Source organism: Diabrotica undecimpunctata, chromosome 4 (genome assembly GCF_040954645.1).
Source record: "Diabrotica undecimpunctata isolate CICGRU chromosome 4, icDiaUnde3, whole genome shotgun sequence".
NCBI classification, from domain to species: domain Eukaryota; kingdom Metazoa; phylum Arthropoda; class Insecta; order Coleoptera; family Chrysomelidae; genus Diabrotica; species Diabrotica undecimpunctata.
The window spans coordinates 124094825-124116830 of NC_092806.1; the positions used below are offsets into that span (position 1 = coordinate 124094825).

The following is a 22006-nucleotide window of genomic DNA, read 5'->3' on the forward strand; positions in this document are numbered from 1 at the left end:
TCAAATCAACACACAATTTTAGTTTGCTAGAGATCTCCTAAAGGTAAATTTGATGTATTTTATAAAAAAACTTAATCTTATTTTAAATTCAAATTTTAAACCAAATCATTCATATTTTTAACAGGCGATTTTAATGTAAATTCCATGACACTAAATAATTCACTCAGATTTTCTGATCTTCTAGCATTTTATGATTTGTCACACAGGAACTTTACACCTACAAGGTCGACTTCCACATGCAGAAATATGTTGGATCAGGTTATATACAAATTGTGATGATTGTATAGGTAGTGTAAATGTAAATACCGAATCGGATCACAATAAATTCCTTTTGAGGTTCATCATCATCATATAACGGGGGTCCTACGGCGATTGCCGCTTCCCGCATTTCAGCCTCCATCTTTTCCTATCTCTCCAATCTCCCTCTTCTAAGCCTCTAGATTGCATTGTTTTTATAATTTCTTTTCTCCAGGAATTTGGTGGTCTTCCCCTTTTCCTTCTTTCTGGCGGAACATACATTAAGGCTTTCTTTGGCCACCGCTCCTCCTCCATTCTCATCACGTGACCATACCATTGTAATTGCCTTCCTTGTATTCTATCTGAAAGAGTATCTCTAATTCCTGTACGGTTTCGTATTTCCTCATTCCTGATTCTTTCCATTCTCGATACTCGATATGATGCTTCCTAGATATTTATACTGGTTGCAGCCTTTTATGACTGCGTTTTCAAGCCTCAGATCTGTGGTATTTCCTCCAATTTTTAAATATTATGTTTTGCTTATGTTTACAGTAAGCCTCCATTTGGCATATTCCTCAAATAATTTTCGATTCATATAATTTATATCTTCCTCATCGGTTGCAACCACCACCTGATCATCTGCAAACAACAATGTATACAGAGTTTCTTGTCCCACTTCGATGCCCATAAATCTACATTTATTTCTCCAATTCCTCAATGCTTCTTGGACGTATATTTTAAAGAGTTTCGGTGACAAACAGCATCCTTGCTTTAGGCCTTTAGTGACTTTAAATTCATTTGAGGTTCTGGTTCCAATTTTTACACAACTAACTGCATTTTCGTACAATTTATATATCGCTCGGATATACATCGAATCCAATCCGGACCTTTTGAGGACCTCAAACATTTTCTTTAACGGGACACTATCATATGCTTTCTCAAGGTCTATAAATACCAAATGGGTCTCTCTACTTCTTTCGACACGCTTTTCAATTATTTGTCGTAGGATAAATATATTATCAAGGCAGGATCTCCAGGTACGAAAGTTGCTTTGTTCTTCAATATGTTGTATCTGTCTTTCAACCCTCTTCTTTAATATTCTGCCGTACAACCGGCCCACAGAGCTCGTCACACTAATACCTCTATAATTGGAACAGTCTCTTTTATTCCCTCTCTTATATATGGAGCTTATATAAGATTTATTCCAATCTTTAGGAATTTCCTGGTCTCCACACATACATTTATTGAAAAGGTCTACTATTAATTTTAAAAGTGCAGTCGGCCCATATTTAACCAGTTCTATGGAAATGTCTCCAGGCCCTGCGGCTTTTCCGTTTTTAACCTCTTTTAAGGTTTCCGTCAATTCAGATAATGTTATTATAGGGATTTCCTGTCTTTCGTCTCTGTTGTCTATTAATTCCCTTATCTTTTCCCATCTGTACTCTACTCTATCCTCTTTCAGCAGTTTCGTATATTCTTCCCATTCATTTAACTTTATGAGAGAAATGTTGTCTTCATTTTCTCATTTTTCCTAAACTGTTTGTCCTAAACTTGTTTTCCAAGCTTGCGCCACTTTTGTTCCACCCATAAATCTGTGCAGTTCATCACACTTAGCCTCCCCGTTTATATTTTTCGCCTTATCCACGTCTTTTTTAACTTCTCTATTCCATTTAGCGTATATTTCTCTGTCTTGAGGATCTTTGGATTGAAGCCATATGTGATATGCTTGTTTTTTCTTGAGAACTTTCTCTTCTAGTTCCGTTGACAACCATTCAGGTTTTCCTTTTTTCCGATTTTCAACTTTTACCAGTGCTTCATTTGCCGCTTCATGAATATATTTTTTAATTTCCTCATACAGACTTTCAGGGTCTAAGTTCTTTGTTTCTATATTTTTTATTTTCTGAGTTATTCTAATTTTATATAAGAACTTTGTCGAATTTTGTTCAAAGCTTTCCAGGTTATATTTTATGTTTTCCATGGTTGTTCCTATGTCTGTTACTTCATCATTTTTGTGACTTGACTGTTCTCTCTTAAACTCTCCAAATTTCTTTCTTCTTATTAATTGTGGCTAGAACAGTTGTTAACTTGTTGAAGTACTCTTCCTTGCTGTCAACCCTTGAGTCATCCGTCGGTGCATATGTTCCAATTACCACTATTTCATGGCCATTTTTCTTAATTTCCATGAGGATAATTCTTTCATCTATTTCTTGCCATGATTTAACACATTTTTTCAGTTTCTGATGTATTGCTATAGACACTCCCCTTTTAGCTCGTTCGCTCTTTTCTACGCCACTATAGAAATGCAGGTATTCGTTTATCTTTTCATTTCCTCTTCCTTTTTTCTTTACTTCAGTTAATACACAGATGTCTAGTTTCATTTTACTCAGTTCACGGAAGACCTCCTCCTGTTTTGTCCTTATTCCTTGTATGTTCCAAGCATCCAAATTCATAATCCATTTTCTTTCCGAATTTCGTTTATAGTTTAATCCGTTCGAATACCAAGGCTTTTTGCTGAAATTTTTAACTTTGATCATTTTTTCCGAGTATCGAGGAGTTGGCCCGATGCCTCAACCCCCAACTTGGAGGACCAGGGTTTTAAATTAGAGTATCCTTCTCTTAGATAAGTTGCCTTCTCTACGGCTTAGGAGTCCTATCTACCCCACCTGTTGGTCCGCGGGTGGTATTTTATTTCCCACCTACCCGCTGGCCTAGCTGCAAACAGGCCGGTGAGGGCATTCCCCTATCCGCCACCTGGGGACGTGCTCTCTAGGGTTATGGGTTCCCCCGAGAGAAACCTCCTTTTGAGGTTAAATTTTAATAATCTAACTATGACATCAGTTCGAAATACTTTCAGAGTAACACCTGAAGGCGCTATATATGCATTCAACAATCTCTTGAGTAAAGAAACATGGCAAGGTGTTTATCATGCAAGTGATGTTGAGAGTAAATATACTGCTTTTCATGATAAATTACAGTTCTATTTCAATATAAGTTGTCCTATTAGAAAAACCAAACATTACCAAAACCAAAAAAAACATGGGTCACACAAGAAGTAAAATCTTCTTCAGATAGTCTAAAGGATTTTTATATTTTGAGTAAAGCATACCCTGAGATAAAAACTCTATATAGACAAAAAAAATATCAGCACAAAGTTCTTGTCGAGGCCACAAAATGTCAGTTTTATTTTAACAAAATCTCTGAATCCTCTAAGAAAAACAAAACTGCATGGGTTGTTATAAATTAACTTAATGGAAAACAAAAAAGTCACAAAAATATCTGTCTAAAAATAGATGATACTAGGATTACAGATTCAGATATAATATCAAACAAATTTAATAATTACTTTATAGATGCACCAGTGGATATAATTATTAAAATAGTTAAACCAAATTTAAATTTTCAGTATTCCAACTATTTTGTTCAAAATAGTTTGTTCCTATCTTATGTAACAGAGGAAGATATCTTAAACATTATAAAATATAATATTAAAAACAAAGCATCGTGTGGTCTTTTTGGTCTCAGATTTTGACACCACTTGCTCACATTATAAATGCTACTTTCAATACTAGTGTTTTTCCCGGTATGCTAAAAACTTCTATCATTTCACCGTTACTAAAACAAGGTGATCCTGAAATTACGTCAAATTTTCGACCATTGTCTGTTCCATCTGTGATATCTAAGATTATTGAATATGCAATGCTAAAACAACTCTTATTATTTTTAAATATCAACCAAATTATCACAAAGCATCAACATGGATTTCGAAATAAATTTTCTACTTCCATAGCCACTAACAGTTTCTATGAGGAAGTCTTAATCTCAATTGAAAACAGAGAAATTCCAACTGCCATTTGTTGTGACCTCAGTCGTACTTTTGATTGTGTGCAACACGATGTACTCCTCGATAGATTGTACAGATGTGGTGCTAGGGGAGTTGCCCTTAGTTGGTTTGGTTCCTATCTGAAAGACCGGCACCAAATAGATAGAGTGAAAAATAAGTTCAAGATTTCAATGTCTGATCCGATTGTTAATAAGAATTGAGTACCACAGGGCTCCATATTGGGCCCGATATTATTTATTTTGTATATTGTGAACTACCATATGTAATGTCTAATGCATTTGTATCAGTTTATGCGGATGACTCAACAATGCTATATCGCGACAAAGACATCAATTTTTTACAAGATAAAATAGCAAACTCACTGAAGACCTTCTCTGATTGGTTCAGTAATCAGTCGCTCCTGTTCAATGTTCACACAACTAAATTTTTATCATTTACATCCCGTTTAAATTCTACTAAACCTGATTTGAGTATTTTCATCAATGGTGAGGGTATTTTGAGTTGTAGTGATGTGAAGTTTTTAGGAGTGACTTTCGACTCTCATTTATCTTTTAAGACTCATTATTGGAATGTATGTAAGAACTTAATTCTAAATGTTTTCAATTGAGAAATTTGGGTAGAATACTGCAACACCTTCGTCTTTTTTATTTTGCTGAGGTACAATCGACAATGAGTTACGGTATAACTATCTGGGGTGGCCCTTCTAGTATAAAGGACGTTTTCAAGACCCAAAAGCTTATTGTCAGATGTATTGCTGGTGTTCCGTATGGTTGGTCTTGTAAAAACCTATTTAAATTTAAATATACGAGTATTAACAGTGTATGGAATTTATATTTTGGAATTATTGATACTAATTCATAAAAATAAAAGAACTTTTTTATGTAACAGTGATATTCACTCACATAACACAAAAAATAAGAGACAGTTTGTAGTACCCTATCGACATTTAGAAATAAGTAGGAAGTCATTTACTGTCTGTGGTTTACTACCGTATAATCAACTTCCTCAAAAATTTAAAAATATTAATTCAACTACAGCTTTTAAAAACCAAGTCGAAGAGTACCTAGTGACCATGTGTCCTTATACATTAGGTGAATATTAATAGAGTGTATCTGTGAATGCCCAAGCTGCAAAACTTATCGTTACTAAACTATTTTTATTTATTTAGTAGCGAAAAATCAGCAAATTTTGACCTAAAACCCCATGAAGTCCAACAAGTGCAAAGAAAACAAAAAGGTTTGGTTTATGAAATTATTATACCATAAATAAAAAGCGAATAATATTGGTCAAGTTTAGGGATTCACGTCACTTTTTCCAGCATTTTGTTCCACGTGAAGGGGCGGGATAGCGATTTTTGCTGCAGGACGGGACAGCGATTTTTCTGCGGGTAAATAAATTTATTATTCGACTACCTCGACAAAAAAATGTTCGAAATTAATACTGACCAAAAACAATGACAAAGAAAGCAATCTTACTAAAACTTTCTTGGCAGTTAGATCTTCTATCTTTCAAAGTCGACATAGTATTAGAAACAGGCTTAGTCGTCAAGTTAAAATAAAAAGATTTTGTTTGTAGAGGACAACTTAGTGGCAATATTAATTTTAGTATGTCAATCGATGACATGGTTGGCACGAGAAACTCAGATATGCATAAAGAATTAAGCAAAGTTTTTTTTGTGTGGCATAGATTAAGCAAAGTTGATGCAAGTGTCGCAGTCTTGGGATCCTTCCATGTTGAGATATATGTTGGTGCTTCAATTTTATGTAAAATGCCAGACTTGAACTGGATTACGCTTTCATGGTGGTCAACCCATCTTGTTTCGCATATACAAGCTTCTTGGCTGACATGTTAAAGGATATAACTGACTCCATTGTACGAGTTGAAAGAGAGCTGTTTGAAATTTGATTTAGGCAAGGACATCTAACTGCTTTTTTATTTCTGTTAGTGTACCGACTGCTTCAGAGCTCATTACGATACAACTGTCAGTACCGATTTCTACACATTTCCTTTTCAGTTACATACAACAATTTTAATTTAATACTATTTTTCCCAAGGCTTCTCCTATCAAGCGTTGTTCTTCCCCTCTTTCTTAATTTGCAAGAATTATTTTTATGTTTTCATAAGCGTGAATGAACTTGACAAAGTCTTCACGAATGTTGTTATTGTGTATGTATCTCAAATTTGCAGAAAACTATAAACGTTTGAACTGCAAATATTTAAGTTTATATGGATACGCCCTTGATACACAAATAAGTTTATGAGATTCTTAGAAAAAATCACTATCCTAAGATGCTGCCAACGGCAAGAACACACTAAAGGCAAGCATTAGAAGGAGAATCAGTAGAAAATTTCTATGAGAGATTGCCTTACATCAGGTGTCTATTACCACAGATCACAAACCTTTTCGGACAATTTAACAAAGTGATATCAAATTCAGTGTGCAAAAGATTAGAGACATACGTCACTCACCTGACAGAGAGAATTAAAAAACTGGATAACTTCAGTTTCGTGTATTCTACTCCATGTCGTTCCTGTTCGGAAGTGTATGTCGTTTAAACCAGCCAGAAACTATCAAAACGAATAACTTTTCACAAGAGTGATGTTGTGAGGAAACCTACAAGTACAGCTTTTAGCCAACATATTAAGAATACTGGACCATTGCCAACTATGACAGTGTGGAAGTACTAAAAAGGTGGACAACTAATTCAAAAGAAATTTCATAGAAATGTGCTACATCCATAACTGTAGCTCTTCTATAAACTGTAAGAAAGATGTGGAAAACTTGAGTTGTATTTACCCCTTTTTGCTTCAACAAGACCTTACAAGACGTAACAGACTGGAATATGGAGGCAACTTATCATAACATACACAGATGACCTACCTGCACTTGAGAATAGATCTCATCTCCCTGCTGATTGTATATCTTAAAAAGTTTTGTTCCGGCTGTGGGTTTTATATGAGTTGCATGAGATGTTAATGTGAATATAACCTTATTAAATGTGACATCGAGATGTTGACAGAAGATGGCAAAATTTTTAACAAAACAGAAGAAAAATTCTTTTATTCTACTTCTTCCCTTTGAAGTGCCTTTGACATGAAGTTATGTTTTTTGTTTGTTTTTTAGATGTTTTTGTGTTGTAGTTATAAAAATACCCTTTTATGTTGTAATGTTTTTATTTAAAAATTTTAAATGTTTTTTTAAATATTTTAAGACAATTTTCACTACAAGGACTAACTGAACATTTTCAATGTAAGTTTTGGATGTTAACTTCCACCACTTTCACGTTCTGTCTTTCACCAAACGGGCTTATACCATCTTTAGCCAATCCTTCACCTAACGCTTTCCCGAAGGTTACCTGCCAAAGAAGTGTATTCTTAGCGTCGTTATATATACTATATTTATATATATTATATATATTATATTATATATATTATATATATTGTATACATTATATATATTATATATATTATATATATTTTAGAAAACTATCTTTTATTACTCTAGCTTTCGAATGTGTTTAAATTCTGTTTCAAGAGCTACAAGACAAAGTAACCGATGAAGTGAAAACAAAAATCATGTAAAAAATAACGCAGCAGATAAATCTAGATTGTTTAATTAAAACTGCTAACTAAACCAACTTCATTAAGATTAATACGCCCATAAGTGACCATTTTGGATTGTTATTTTCCTGGCCACGACGGATTTGCTTAAAAATTTGGATTTAAGTTCCCATTGCCCTTAACTTTACTTTTTTACTTGAGTCCAAGGTTGCTTTTATTTGGTGAGTGAAAGCTATCCCTACTATATGGTAATAAATATATGTTTAAAATAAGTCCGAAAATGGATAAACTGAATAATTGTAAACAACAAGTCAATACTTTTTAAGTTATTTGCGACTGAAAATAAGACAGGATAACTCAAGGAGTAGGTAAGTATTTTATCGAAGAAAATATTCGTAGCCTCAAATAAAGTACTACAACTATTTGAATTTTTTCGCAAGGGCTGGTTTTATCAGAGTGGAAATTATGTGGTAAAAAACTAAAACAATAAAGAATTCTAAATTGAATGTCACTGTATAATTAAATAATTTTAAAGTGAATATAAGGTTGAATGCTCGAATAAATATAAGGTTGAATGCTCGAATAAATGAACTTTGATCAGATAAAAGGTATATATCGAGCACAGTTTAATTTAATCTTGCCCAAGTACTTTCGATCACTAGATCATCTTCATGGGCATCTGATCAAAATTTTAAATTGCTTAAAATAAACCTATTGCTATAATTATTATATTATTGTTCTGAAGCCATTTTCTTGTGGCATCTTAAATATAAAATTAAAATAAATTTATTCACTTTTGAATTTCCACTTTGGGAATCATTTTTAAACGATTTCCGAAGTGGAAATTGAAACGTCAATTTATTTTAAATTTAATTTGCGGCTTATTCCCAATAAAAATCGTAATTATATTATTATATTATTGTTGATAAGGTATTGCTCACTACATCTTTACACAATGAAAATGAACCTTAGAAAAGAATTAAAAGAACCTGTCATAAGACTATATATACATATACATATACATATAAATATATATGTATATATGCCACTAAATATTTGGATAAAAATTTAACGGGTTTTTACCCAAATATTTAGTGTCTCAAACCATGTACACTTAGACACACTGATGATGGAATATTGATTACGAAAATATTCTGTGATGTAGCCCGATTGGGTGTTTTAATTATACACCTTTTATAAAGGATTTTCAAATAAATTTTGTGTAATGCATAAATGTGATAAATAGGTACATAATTTTCCTGTTGAAACGCTGATTTGTTTGCAAAATTCTGCTTAATCAGGTTCACAGTACTTTTTTTTAACACGTTGCGTACGGAGTGGGACAATACGTGTCTCACACTCGATTTGATCCTTGGACGGCGTGGCACAAATGGTGTACCACATGGTATACTTTCACTTAGACGGCGTGTATTACAAAACGGTTCATGCGACTGTGCTATTTAAGCAGGAATACAAAAAGAGCCGTCCTAGCGAGAGGCTGATATGCGCCGGACGTTTGTTTTGATTTTATGTACCTATTTTTGGTAAGGTGAATAAAAAAATGTAAATAGTAAAAAGTCTGTTTTAGTGGAAAGCTATAATAAGTATATGAAACATCGGAATATTAGTCAATTATAACAAAACATGTAAAATTACGAAAAAAATATTATTTCTTGTTCATCTTATGTTTCTGAAAAAAACAAGGAATACAATAATTCTTTTTACACCCATTGCATTGCCAAACTGATCGGGAACAAGTATTCGCTGCAGTGTTCCTGTCATTTGATTATTTTAAGGCCTTATAACACACAACACAACGGTTTCGTTTATGGTGTACCAAAACGTGTTCTAGTTGTTCTATATCATCTGCTTTTTCGTTCTCCACACGATGTTTACCGAATAATAACCTTGCAGCTAACAGCTCTCTGTATTCTGTTATTTGAATTGTTTTCTGTGTTACCTCCTTATATATTAGAAAGGAATTTACTAATGCACAGCCAAAAATCAGTTCAACTGCTAATTTTCGGTACCACTTATTACTTCGTCTAAGGCAATAAGAGTAAGACTTGAGTTGATCTGATAAATCAATGTAGCTCTTCACCTGTTGTAACTAACGACAGCAGTTGGTTTCTCCAATTTACCGTGTCTCTTCTTTATTTTAGTGGTGTCTGCTTGATGTTTTGTCGTAAGCATCATCACGTCACGTTTGTCTTTCCACTTTAGCATTACTATACCAGTAGAACTGTCTTCAGCAACAATTTCATTTTTTTTTTAATTTAGTATTAACCACTTTGGGAGAATTGAGTTTACGATTAGCTCTTACAGTGCCAACTAGGTGTGTATTTCTTTCTAATAACTTGGTTGCAAGACTCACACTTCTGTAATAGTTGTCGGTGTATAAAGTACGCCCACAGTCAAGTAGATTATCCATCAAATGCAACACAACTCCTGCGGAAGCACTAGCTTCATCAATCTTATCATTACCAGAATACACTTTGAAATTGTATGTATACCCACCTATAGTACATAATTTGTACAGTTTTAGGCCAAACTTGTGCCGTTTGTTCTTTATATATTGCCTAAATTTTGGGCCCCTAAACGGCACAAGTGTCTCATCTATGCATACTTCTTCACATGGCACCATTACTGCTTGAAACTGTTCAATTAGCTTCTCGAGAAGTGGAGTAATTTTTCATAGCCGATCATTTACTACAGATCGGTCAATATTGTCGCTAAAGTGCCACATCTTTAATAGCTCTTTAAAACGATCTCGAGACATTGTACTTTTTATCGAATTTGTATGCAAAATGTCGTTACTCCAGTATGCTTTTATTCGAGGATATTTTACGAATCCCATCCACATAATAATGCCAAAAAATGTTTCCATTTCAGAAGTATTTGTGGGAACCCACTTCTTCTTGTGTTTCCCCTTATTTGACGGTGTAGTATAATTTTGTAAAACCTGCTGTGCATATAAGTTGGTTTGTTCAACTATATAATTTATTATGTCGTCAGTAAGGAAGATCTTGAAACAATCATATGGTTCTTGATCTATATAATTCTCGTAATACGAAGATTTTATTCCGTCGTTTTCTACACTGTAATCGAATGTTTTCGGCGATGTTCCATCAACTTCCCTCCACTGAAATTGCTCGCTATGACACACTTCTTCAGTAATTGTGGCATTATCAATTACTTCTTGTGTAGTTACATCAATAATATTTGTTTGTTGTTTAACAGTCCTTGTTCCTTGGATTGAAATAGTTTCATGTGAACCAGATTCCAAATCCATCTACAAAAAGTTTACCTGTTTATTGTTGACAAAATAAAAATAAAGTTCAATAACTTACGGTTGCAGAAACCACACTAGAAGTACCTTCGCCAGATTTTTCATCATTTTTCTTGACACGCTTTTTGGGAACTGGCTCCTCGCAACCATCAGAAAAATACTCATTGGAAGATTCAAGTTTATATTCTTCTGACAAATAAACATCGGCAAATTCGCTTTCATTGTCCGCATCAGACATAATCTGATTCCAAATGGCTTGCAGACGGCTCTGTTCTTTTTCATAATCTCCCATATTGCAATAAATGACACGATAACAACACTCCGTCAGCAACAACTAAGACTACTTCTACTTCTAACTAGACACAGAATACAAACGATCTGCAAATTCAGTCACCCCACTAGTGTTCCAAGAACCATGAATATGCATTTGGCGCGAAATATAGCGTGTGGTACGCGTAACAAACCACGCCGGCTGGAATAAACAAATTAATCTTTGGCCGGCGTGAAACAAACGTTGTGCCACAAAGTATATTCTAAAAAAACTTATGATATATCGAAAATCAAACAAGAAAAATTACTGTGGTATGTTAATTATTATTATTATTATTAATTAGAAACAACGTGTTAAACATGCTAAATGTGGACGCACTATGTATTTTACCGTCGTTTTTCAATATAAAGAAATTAAACAAATATTTGAGGTACTATCACTTTTGCCTTCAATCAAATACTGCAATTAACTTCCCATAGTAGTTTTAACTTGTAGAAAAGGTTAGGAATATAATGCTACCTAGAATAGTATTTATAAAAAGATGTTTTTTGTTTGGAAGATGAGTATTTATTGTTTTTTTTTAATGAATGTTTTTTACATGAACAGTGATCATTTATTTATATTTTTAGCGACATCTCTCGAACATGACCATATTTTAAAATATTTTGGTTTTATTTTACAGATATCTACCTATCGTACTATACAATATAAAATATATATATCGATAGATGTCGCTAAGTGGATAAATGAATTTTAAATTTAAATGGAAAAATATCTGTCTTTTTCTGTTTGTTTACTTTTTTATATACGTAATATATATTATATCAATAACATTAATATTATCTCGTTTTTACTTAATTTGGTTTTTGTACAAATATATTTAATATATAAACTGTATTTGTCGTTTTACAAATTATAGAGAAAGTTTGACAATATGTACTAACATTGTATAAAAAAAAGATTAGAATAACTGAAGTATTGCAAAAAATAAAATAATTTGTACAAAATCCAAATAGAGTTAAACGTACGGGATATGACGCACAATTCGGGTTTTTGCCAGATCTCAAAATGTAATACCGATAATAATATAACAACAAGAACTACTACAATTTAAGAAATAAAAAGTCATCTTTTGCATCATATCGCCAACAGGGATTGTACCTAATATGACGCCATAGGGATTGGGGATATGGCTTATGGGAACTTGCATGGAAACCAAAAATAAAAACTTAGAGTGGTGAACTTTGCTATTTTTATTGAAATTGCGTAAAATAAAACTGTCTACACAACTGACATGGTGTTAAAAAATTTAAAAATAAAATTTAAGTGTCCACGACGAACATTAGGTTTTGGCAAGATTTTCTTTTTTTCTAAGTTACAACGGACCTAGAAAATTATAGACCCATTAGCCTATATAACTACATATACAAGCTCTTCACTATGCCGACAATGCGATACAAAAATGTCAGAAGAATATAGTTCTTATTTTGTACGACACATCAGTCGCTTATTAGAATAAGATACTTTGTTGTTACTCCGCAAATATTTAAAGCATAATGAAGCTACTTGGTTCTATTCTTTTTTTCCAATGGTTTTATTGTAAGGGAACATAGTTGTTACATACATTCTACCTATATGTTGGACTTAGCGGATAGATTCAGTGATTGTGAATTCTGTATTTGTGGTGACTACAACCTACCTAAGGCATCCTGGGATAATCTTAATAATGGTGTTACAGTTAAGTTTCCGCATCACTCTCCAGCAAATATTATTTGTATTTGCTACAATTTTCAAAATATGTTACAAGTAGTTGCTTTGCCTAAACTTAAAATAAATTTTAAGATCTAGTTTTCTGTACTCAGAGGGATACAGTTGTGTCGATTTCAACTGATATTCTATTGAATACTTCGCAACATCATTTAACTTATAATTTATTGTTACATGCAGTCAATTTAAATTTGATTGTGCATTAAATTTAAATTTAAACAGAATTTAAGCCATGTTTATCAACAATTTAACAACTTGATTTAAAGTTGAATGCTCGAATAAATGAACTTTGAAAAATAAAGGCAGGTATCGAGCACAGCTTCATTAATTAAATCTTGCCCAAGTACTTTCGCTCACTAGAGCATCCGCAGGGGCATTTCGTCAATTTTGGGCTATCCAACAATCCCAGAATGTCATAAACATAAAATTAAACATAAAGTTGAACATAACACTACGCTAAACAAGGACAAACAGTTTACAATTATTAAAAAATAGTCCACAGTCTTATATCAAATCTCGTGAGACTAAATACAGCAACAAACCGGTGATTATCTAGCTTAACAAAGACTGCCCATAGTAATTGAGCTTAATCACTTTTTTCTAACCAAAACTCATGATATTATAAAACTCTCTGCCGAGAACCATGTTTTCCCGTTCAGAACCCAATCTGTTCTCCGACTACTACACTTTACAATATTTCATTCCCGATGTTACCAAATTGGTTAAGATTTCAACAATGAAACCGACTTCTCTCTTTGTCGATCCATCAAAGAGTGATATCATTCTCCCAAAATCGGTCTCCTGCCCTCATCAGCGAAAACATTTCTGTTTATTTGATGCGTAAATCTCCATGTGGAATCAAATTCAAACCAAATAGCAATTAAAATTATTATCAACAGACTCGAAAATACTTATATTAAGTGGCATCCAACCAAATTCCTTGTCGACTACTAACCCAAAATCGGAAAATTGGCAGGATAATATTGAGGTTGCTGACTAAACATTGTAGGCTAAATAAGCAATTGAATATTATGGACTTAAACAAGAAGAAAACTGTCCTGTACGACTTGTGCCAATGTAAGAGCCACAGAAGGCTAAGGTGTCTAAAAATCGGATAGAAAAGTAGTCAAGAAGTATCAGTGTATATGACTCCTCTCAAGGATGTAGTATATTATTAAGGATATAAGGCTGAATAAAAAGATCTCAGTGACAAAGGAAGCGCAATGATAGGTAAATCAGTGTCAGACTAAGAGACGTCCTAGTTTTTAATCGTAATCTGTAATTTGTGCCATTAAGCATCTCGTTTGCCAGAGAGGCATTATACGATTGGATCAGGCCGGGAACTACAGCATGAACTCCCTTTAACGCGATCTCTTAATCTATGCAGACAGAAAGCAATGGATACTTAAAGAATGTTCTGAGAATTTAGGAAAATGATGGCAACCTTTGGATCGACGGTATTTTTAAAATTTCATAAGCCTTTTTGTCTGTCTTTGCGTATAAAACATAATTCTAAAAAATTGTAACTTACATCTTCTTTTCTTTTAAATCATACTTTCAAAGACATTTGAAATACACAAGTATTTATTATTTAATTGTTTATATATATTTTTATTTATGTATACAGAATTGTAAAGGTATATTGTAAAATACTCGTAATATCAAATGTATGAAACTTGTGATTGACGAGTGGCTATACATGCATTTCATTATATCGGTGAGTCTTTGATTTCTATTTTGTTTAGAGATTATATAATTATATTTATCAGATAAATGATGTTAATTCGTTATATCGCGTTATCACTATGGTAGAATACCAAATCTCTTATCTGTCAAGGTTCAAGTACTTAGTTTAAACTTGATTTAATGTATCAAATTAAGATTATTTTAAATTTACCTATATAAACCTATGCAACCAAGTAAAAATTAAGCAACCATTATCAGTTTTTTACGTTACCTTCTGGGTAGCTTTACAATATTAATAAACAAACAAAAAATTGAATTGTTCGGTATATATATATATATATATATATATATATATATATATATATATATATATATATATATATATATATATATATATATATATATTATTGTGATATTTAAAGTCTAGGTGCGCCAAGCAATAATTAGCTAATTAATTTTTTTGATTAATTAAAATTATTTAAATGATATGATTATTACTCTATCACAATTTTAATTCTTTTATCTCAGGGTTAAATTCGTGCTTCAATATCTATGCTATTACATGTGAAAGGTAAGGTCCAGAGAATACCGGAATAATAAAAAACACATATGATCTAACACTATATATTGAAATAAAAATAATGAAATAATTCACACTCAAAAGTTTTCAATAAACAAATCTCATATAAGGATTCTCACAATTTTGTTCTCCGTACGTGAACAATCAAAATTAATGGTACAAACAATATTAATTGAAATCTCGAAATCCCCAAACTATTCTAACTCTCCTAATCAAAATATTTATATCCTTTCCAAATTACGTGTAAAAATTGTGTTATCAATATAAGAAAAAAAAAACTGCAGAAACAAAATATCTCTCTCTGATGATGAGTGGTCCAAATCCTTGTTCCTTGTAGACTATATTATCTCCTCTCAACCGCTCCCTATGTAATCAGCAATCGTACAACAGATTGTTGCAAGTATATCGTCCTTAATGATCTCCTTCAAAAGCACAAATCATTCAAATTATGATAGCCTTTCTCCTCTCGATAAACTGAATCTCTCGTTGGCCCGAGTGAAAAATGACTCTTGGAATATCTTCTCTTTACGATAAACTGAATCTCTCGTTGGCCTGAACAGTGACTCTTGGAATATAAGTAGGAAAATATGACTTACAATATTTTGCTGCTCCAGCTTCTGTCAGATACACTAACTCCACAAAAACTCACTAACATTCAACACTACTGCTTGCTACTTCTCAGGAACCGCCAGAGAACAATCCTTGTTCCTCTTACAGATTTGGAAAACCAACTGACTCCTATCTTTTCTCTCTCCTCAATCTCGCTAAACTTTCTCCCACACACTTATCCCACCTTTTTCAATCTCCGCCAATCACAACTCGTCACAATTCCCCCATTTCTTCATTTCGATAACAAACAAATTTTTACCTATAATTATAAATTTCCTAAAACTTATTTACAAATAATATTTTTCTATAAATCTTAAAAACTAACAAAAACCTCTTTCTATAATCCCTTCTATTGTCTTTAATCACTGCATTAATGGATTTTGAAAAACCCCGTTCAATTCTTTGGCTTTCACTTAAACTTATGCGGGTCACTCAAGTTTAACAAAGAAATGATTGATGTAAAGCTTACATTTTGTTTGGTACAGGTAATTCAAGGATTTAATAACTTTCCTTCTCCGAAATGTTTGTTGGATATTATCCTACTTATCTGAATTATTTTAATGTTTTTGAACTTTGAAATATTTTTAAACAAACCAATATTTTTCTCGATTTTACATATCATAACAAATCCCCGCCATTTGATCTGCCGAAAACTCTTTGTTAAATTTTAAAAATGACAAAAGTTTTCTAGGATCAAATTATTTCACTATGTTATTAAAATCTATTCATGATATTGATAGATGTCGTGAATGTTAAAAATACCCCGTATATTTCCTGTCTCTATGTGCGCTAATTCATAACTATTTACCCCATTTTCCGTATTGACCCTATATGGACCTTCAAATATCGGCATCAATTTAGCACAAATACCATTTTGTAAATTCGACACCCTCAGTGCCTTCACTAAGACTTTATCTCCTTTCTGGAATTTGATCGGCCTTCTTCTTCGGGTTCTTTCTTGTCTTTGGAGATATTTCTCTCCACTTCGTCTCAATCTTCTTTGAACCAACTCGATCACTTCTTCGTATTGTCTGGGGGCGGTGTCTTCCCACGGTCTTGTAGGCATTGTTCCTTTCATTATATATAAAGGCGTCTCTTTGGTAACCGTATTTGGAGCACAATTCAAATAGGTCTCGATCTCAAACACTTTTCTATCCCAATGTCGATGATGTTCTTCCGCGGCAATTCGTAGAAATTTTGTGACTTCTTGTATAAAACGCTCCGATGGGTTGCTCTGTGGATGACGGATGCTTATAAATTTTGTATCGATGCCCCTCTCTCTTAATTCCTTTTTAAAACGTTCGTTCCTAAAATATGTCGCATTGTCCAATAAAATATTGTCTGGTCTTCCCACCGTTTCTATAAAATTGTCTATCTTCCTAAGTATTTCAATTCCTTTTGTGGTTCTGCATGCGTACAATTTAACATATTTTGAGAAAAGATCCACCATAACTAATATGTGTTTATTCCTTTGATTTGTTGGTATCAAATCGCTCAACATATCAATAGCAACAATATCCAGTTTCTTCCGAGCTACGACGTTTTTTGTGACGTTTTCATTTTTAAAGTTCCTACTTTTACACTTTTGGCATGTCACACAATTTCGAGTCACCTCTTTGGCTATTGTATAGTCCTGTCGACAAATGTAGTTCTCCCTGAACATAAGCCACACCTTTCTACTTCCAATATGTCCGTTGTCACAGTGTAACTTTAAAAAAACTTCTTTTGCCATTTGCTCCGTGATTACATAGAGTTCTTTACCATCGACCCTCTTAAAATATAGGTTATTTTCTTGTTCAGCCCTTTGCTTTTCTCTTTCATTCAATTCTTCCTGATTTTCCCTGATTTTGGCCAACGAAAATAAGCCTGCTTCTTCTCTCATTATGTTCATGCCTACGTGGAGAGTTTTGTGATCCTCTTTGCGGAATTGTTCATCTCTCGTCAACGCATCAGCCAAAATATTGTCCGTTCCTTTGATATATTTAAATTCAAAATCATATTCTTGGAGTAAAAGAATGCCCCTATGAATTCTATTATTTACCAACCTGTTTTTCATTATGTGTATCAACGCTGCGTGGTCCGTTTCAATGGTGAATCTTGCCCCAAGTAGGTAAAAACGTAATTTGTTTACACAAAATAACACACTGGCAAACTCTAATTCAGTAACGCTGTATTTTCTCTCATACGTTTTGGTTACACGGGAAACAAAACATATTGGCACCTCTATATCGTCTTGTATCTGTGATAACACCCCTGCAAATTTTTTTATGGAAGCATCGGTCCTGAGAATGAAAGGTTGCTCATATCTTGGGTGGTGCACTCTTACAGCTGTGGAAAACGCTCCTTTTAAATTTTTGAAAGCGATTTCTTGTTCCGTTCCCCATTTCCATCTGACATTTTTCTTAAGTAATGCTATTAGCGGTATTTCTTTTGTACTGAGGTCTGGTATCAGCTTTTTGAAATAGTTTACCATTCCTAAAAATCCCCGCAAAGTTTTTAAATTGGTTGGCCTAGGGTAGTTGTTTATGACTTCAATTCTATCTTCTGCAAGACAAATCCCTTTTGTGTCTAATTTGAATCCTAAATACAATACCTCTTTTTGGAAAAACTGACACTTTTGAATATTTAATTTTAATCCGGCTTGATCAAGTTCTTCGAGAACAGTATGAATATGTCGTAGATGGCTTGTTATATCCGGTGAGAAAATTAATAAATCATCTATGTAATGTACAACAAATTCTCCATGCCTATTTAAAATTGTGTGTAATGCGCGAACCAAAGCAGCGCATGCACTTTGTAGTCCAAATGGTACTACCCTAAATCGGTACACCACTCCGTCGATAGAAAAAGCGGTATAATTTCGACACTTTTCTGCCAAAGGTATTAACCAAAAACTGTGTTTCAAATCGATTTTGGAGAAAATGTGTGATCCTGTGATTCGTCCAAAAATGGCTTCTATGTTCAAAGGCGCTTCGTATTGCGCGATTGTGTGCGAATTAATGTTTCTTGCATCTAAACATAATCCCAAATCACCATTTGATTTTTTTACGCATACTATCGGGTTGATATATGGAGAGTCACATCTTTCGATCACCTTGTCTTTGATCATATTTTCAATTTCCTGTCCGACGCTTTGCCTGTATTTATACGGGATTGGATATGTTTTCGATTTAAAATTTTCTAAGTTTTTAACTTTAAAAGAATGTTCATAATTTTTAGCCACTCGGCTTTCTTCATTAATAAGATCTCCATAATTTTCTAAAATCTTCTCTATTTCCTTCTCCATGTTTTCTCCACATATTATTTTTCCTTCATCCTCAGTTTGTTCACATGTGTTCACTGTCCGTATTACTTCTTCACAAAATTCTGGATTCTCGTCCATAATTGCCATTTCTTCTCTGTCCTCTTCCGTTATTTCTTCTTCTATTTTTTTTTTATCTTTAATTTCTATCTGGTATTCCGAGCACCATTTTTCGGCTCCTTCCATTTTTCTGCTTATAACTTCCTTTTTTTCCTGCTTTCTTTTCGAACTCTTCTTCTTTTTTTTTATTCTCTTTTCCTCTTCGGATTGATTTTTTTCTTGAGCTTTCGATTTATCCTCTACCGTCATATTGATTTCTTTATGTTTTTCTTGTCCATTTATCCTTTCAGAAAATTTTCTCCTGTCTGTTTCCTTTTCTTCTTCTATGTTGTCTGGTTCTGCTCTGATTTCCAGTTGATTTTCCGAAAAATTGATGGTGATATGTTTTTCACTCAATTCATCAATTCCCGCTATCATATCATGATTTAGATCTTCGATCACCACACATTGCATAATATAGAATTTGTCTCCCACTCTGATCCGTACTCCTAAACCTTCGTTTACTGTCGTCAATTTTTTATTATTTGCACCCACTAAAGCAACCCTCGGAATCTTATACACAAATCTGTCCATATTTAATTCTTTTACTAGTTTTTTATTGATTAACGAAATTTCCGATCCAGAATCAATCAGAATTTTAATCGCTTTATGTTTTATAAATGCATCTAAAAATATTAGATTGGAATTAGAATTTTGTTTTTCGTTTCCCGCCAATTGTATAAACTCTCTCGGGTGACAAAATATACCGGAGAGTTTTTTACTTTTGTTTAGTGGATGCCTTATTGAAAATCCTGTCTGGATTCATTGAATACTTCTTCTTCCTCCTTTTCTATTGCCACATGATTCATCTCTCTTCTGTTTTGTCGTTGGAATCTCTGATTATTTCTATCGTCCCTTTGTTCGTTCGTATTCCTATTCGGAGGATTTTGTGCATCTCTATTCCTGTTGTGATTTTCATTTGTTCTATTTTGTGTATCATTCCGGTTATCGTAATTTTGTTGTCTATTGTAATTATTGTAATTTCTCGGCCTATATTCGTTTGTTGATCTGGGATGTCGGTTTCTCTGGTCATAATTTGATGAATACCTTCTTTCCGGTCCATTATATTGGTCAAGTTGTCTTCTATTTCTCACTTCTTTTCTTTTCGCTTCTTTTAATTGAAGGAATTGGCACAAACTATCAATATCTTGATAGTTTCTCAAAATCACGTGATCTTCCAACGTTTCCTCAAAATGTCTGCTGATCATTTCTACCAGCTGTTCGGTAGAATATTTGTATTCTAGATATTTTGAATTGTTATATATCTGCAAAGCATATCTTTCTTCAGATATTCTCATTTTTTCGTGATATTTTCCATTCTGTAGCTCTTGGTTGACTTCTCTCTGTTTATTTTTCCCCCATAAATAGTTGAGAAATTTATTTTCAAAATCTGTCCAATTTTCAAACTCATCTTCCTTGCTTTCATACCATAACGCTGCTCCTTCTTTCAAATGGTTTCTAATTGTTTCTTTGCAATCGTCAAAATATCTAATATGTTGTAATTTGGTTTTCAGATTTTTAACAAACGGTACTGGGTGTGTTTTCCGAATATCCCCGCCAAATTGTATTTTCGCCTCGCTTGTTCCATGGATGATAACTTCTTTTCTCTCTACCCCTCTTAGTTTAATTTCTGCCATTTGTTTTTCATTTTGCTTTAATCTTCTTTCTACGTCCTTCCTGTCTTCTTGTAGCGCCATTTCAAATTTTTCTTCTAACTGTTCTAATTCCTTTTTCTGGACAATCTTTATTTCCTTCATCGTATTTTGGATATCTTTTATCTCTGTCTCTTGTTTTGCATTCTTTATGGTTATTTCTTCTATCTGTTGTATCAGTTCTTTCTTTATCCCCTCAACACATCCTTTAATTTCTTGTTCATAGTTTTCCAAACGCTGCTCTATATTCCTGTTATTTAGTTCTATTGCTTGTCTTGTTTCCCGTTGGTTTTCTTCCATTGTTTGTTTTGTTTCCCGTTGGTTTTCTTGTTGATTTCTCTCCATTTTATCCATTTTCTTTGATGTTTCATTTTGGTTTTTCTCTATTGTTTGTTTTGTTTCTGCCATTGTTTGTGACTGGAGTTGCATTAGTTGTAATATTTTATCTATTCCTGATAGTTCTTTTCTCTCCTCAACTATTGTCACATTTCCTTCATTATCCGATACTTCTTCCAAAATTGTTTCATCTTCTCTGTTATCCTCCTTCCTTTCCTGCATTTTACTTTGTCTCCTTGTGACAGACATGTTGTTACTTTTTGTTATTGTTTTTGTCCCCGCCAAATGTGAAATTTTACAACACTCTATATGTTTCAGAACACGACAATATTTCTCCCCAAATGTATTAAATTTTCACGACAAATATCCAATATGCAATCAGTAAAATTCAAATAATTCAAAATAAATATCAAATGTACGATTGGTAAAGAAAATAAAATCAAATAATTCAATAGCAGTAAATATCCACTAACTACGATCAATCAATAAATCAAATTTATATTCCCTGGAAAAATTGTCAAAATATTTTCAAATTCAAATTCCCTCAATGTTATATGTTTTTATCTCTGGATCACCTGTACTTATTTCATATCTCTTTCCCTTCCTTCAAATGTAAAGCTGCGATATTTTCAAGCCCCACGTTTTGGAAGCCAGTTATTGTGATATTTAAAGTCTAGGTGCGCCAAGCAATAATTAGCTAATTAATTTTTTTGATTAATTAAAATTATTTAAATGATATGATTATTACTCTATCACAATTTTAATTCTTTTATCTCA

The 22006-nt window shown here is 33.1% G+C and overlaps 1 protein-coding gene across 1 annotated transcript; it reads right to left on the reverse strand.

The window, feature by feature from the left end:
* Positions 1 to 7323: 7323 nt before the first annotated feature.
* Positions 7324 to 11273, reverse strand: LOC140438940 (uncharacterized). The gene is made up of 3 exons (XM_072528575.1): positions 10990 to 11273; positions 10488 to 10931; positions 7324 to 7434 (listed from the first exon to the last, which is right to left on the reverse strand). The coding sequence occupies exons 1-3, from the start codon at positions 11218 to 11220 to the stop codon at positions 7324 to 7326; spliced, it is 786 nt and encodes a 261-aa protein (XP_072384676.1). The 5' UTR covers positions 11221 to 11273.
* Between the last annotated feature and the right edge of the window lie 10733 nt (positions 11274 to 22006).

Bases quoted from the DNA above. Each gene is read 5' to 3' on its own strand.
- LOC140438940 (XM_072528575.1), bottom strand. From the start codon at position 11,220: ATGGGAGATTATGAAAAAGAACAGAGCCGTCTGCAAGCCATTTGGAAT. The intron at 10,932-10,989 runs GTAAGTTATTGA...AACTTTTTGTAG, and splicing joins CTAGTGTGGTTTCTGCAACC to ATGGATTTGGAATCTGGTTC. The intron at 7,435-10,487 runs GTAAAATATCCT...CTTCTTTGGCAG, and splicing joins TTATTATGTGGATGGGATTC to GTAACCTTCGGGAAAGCGTT.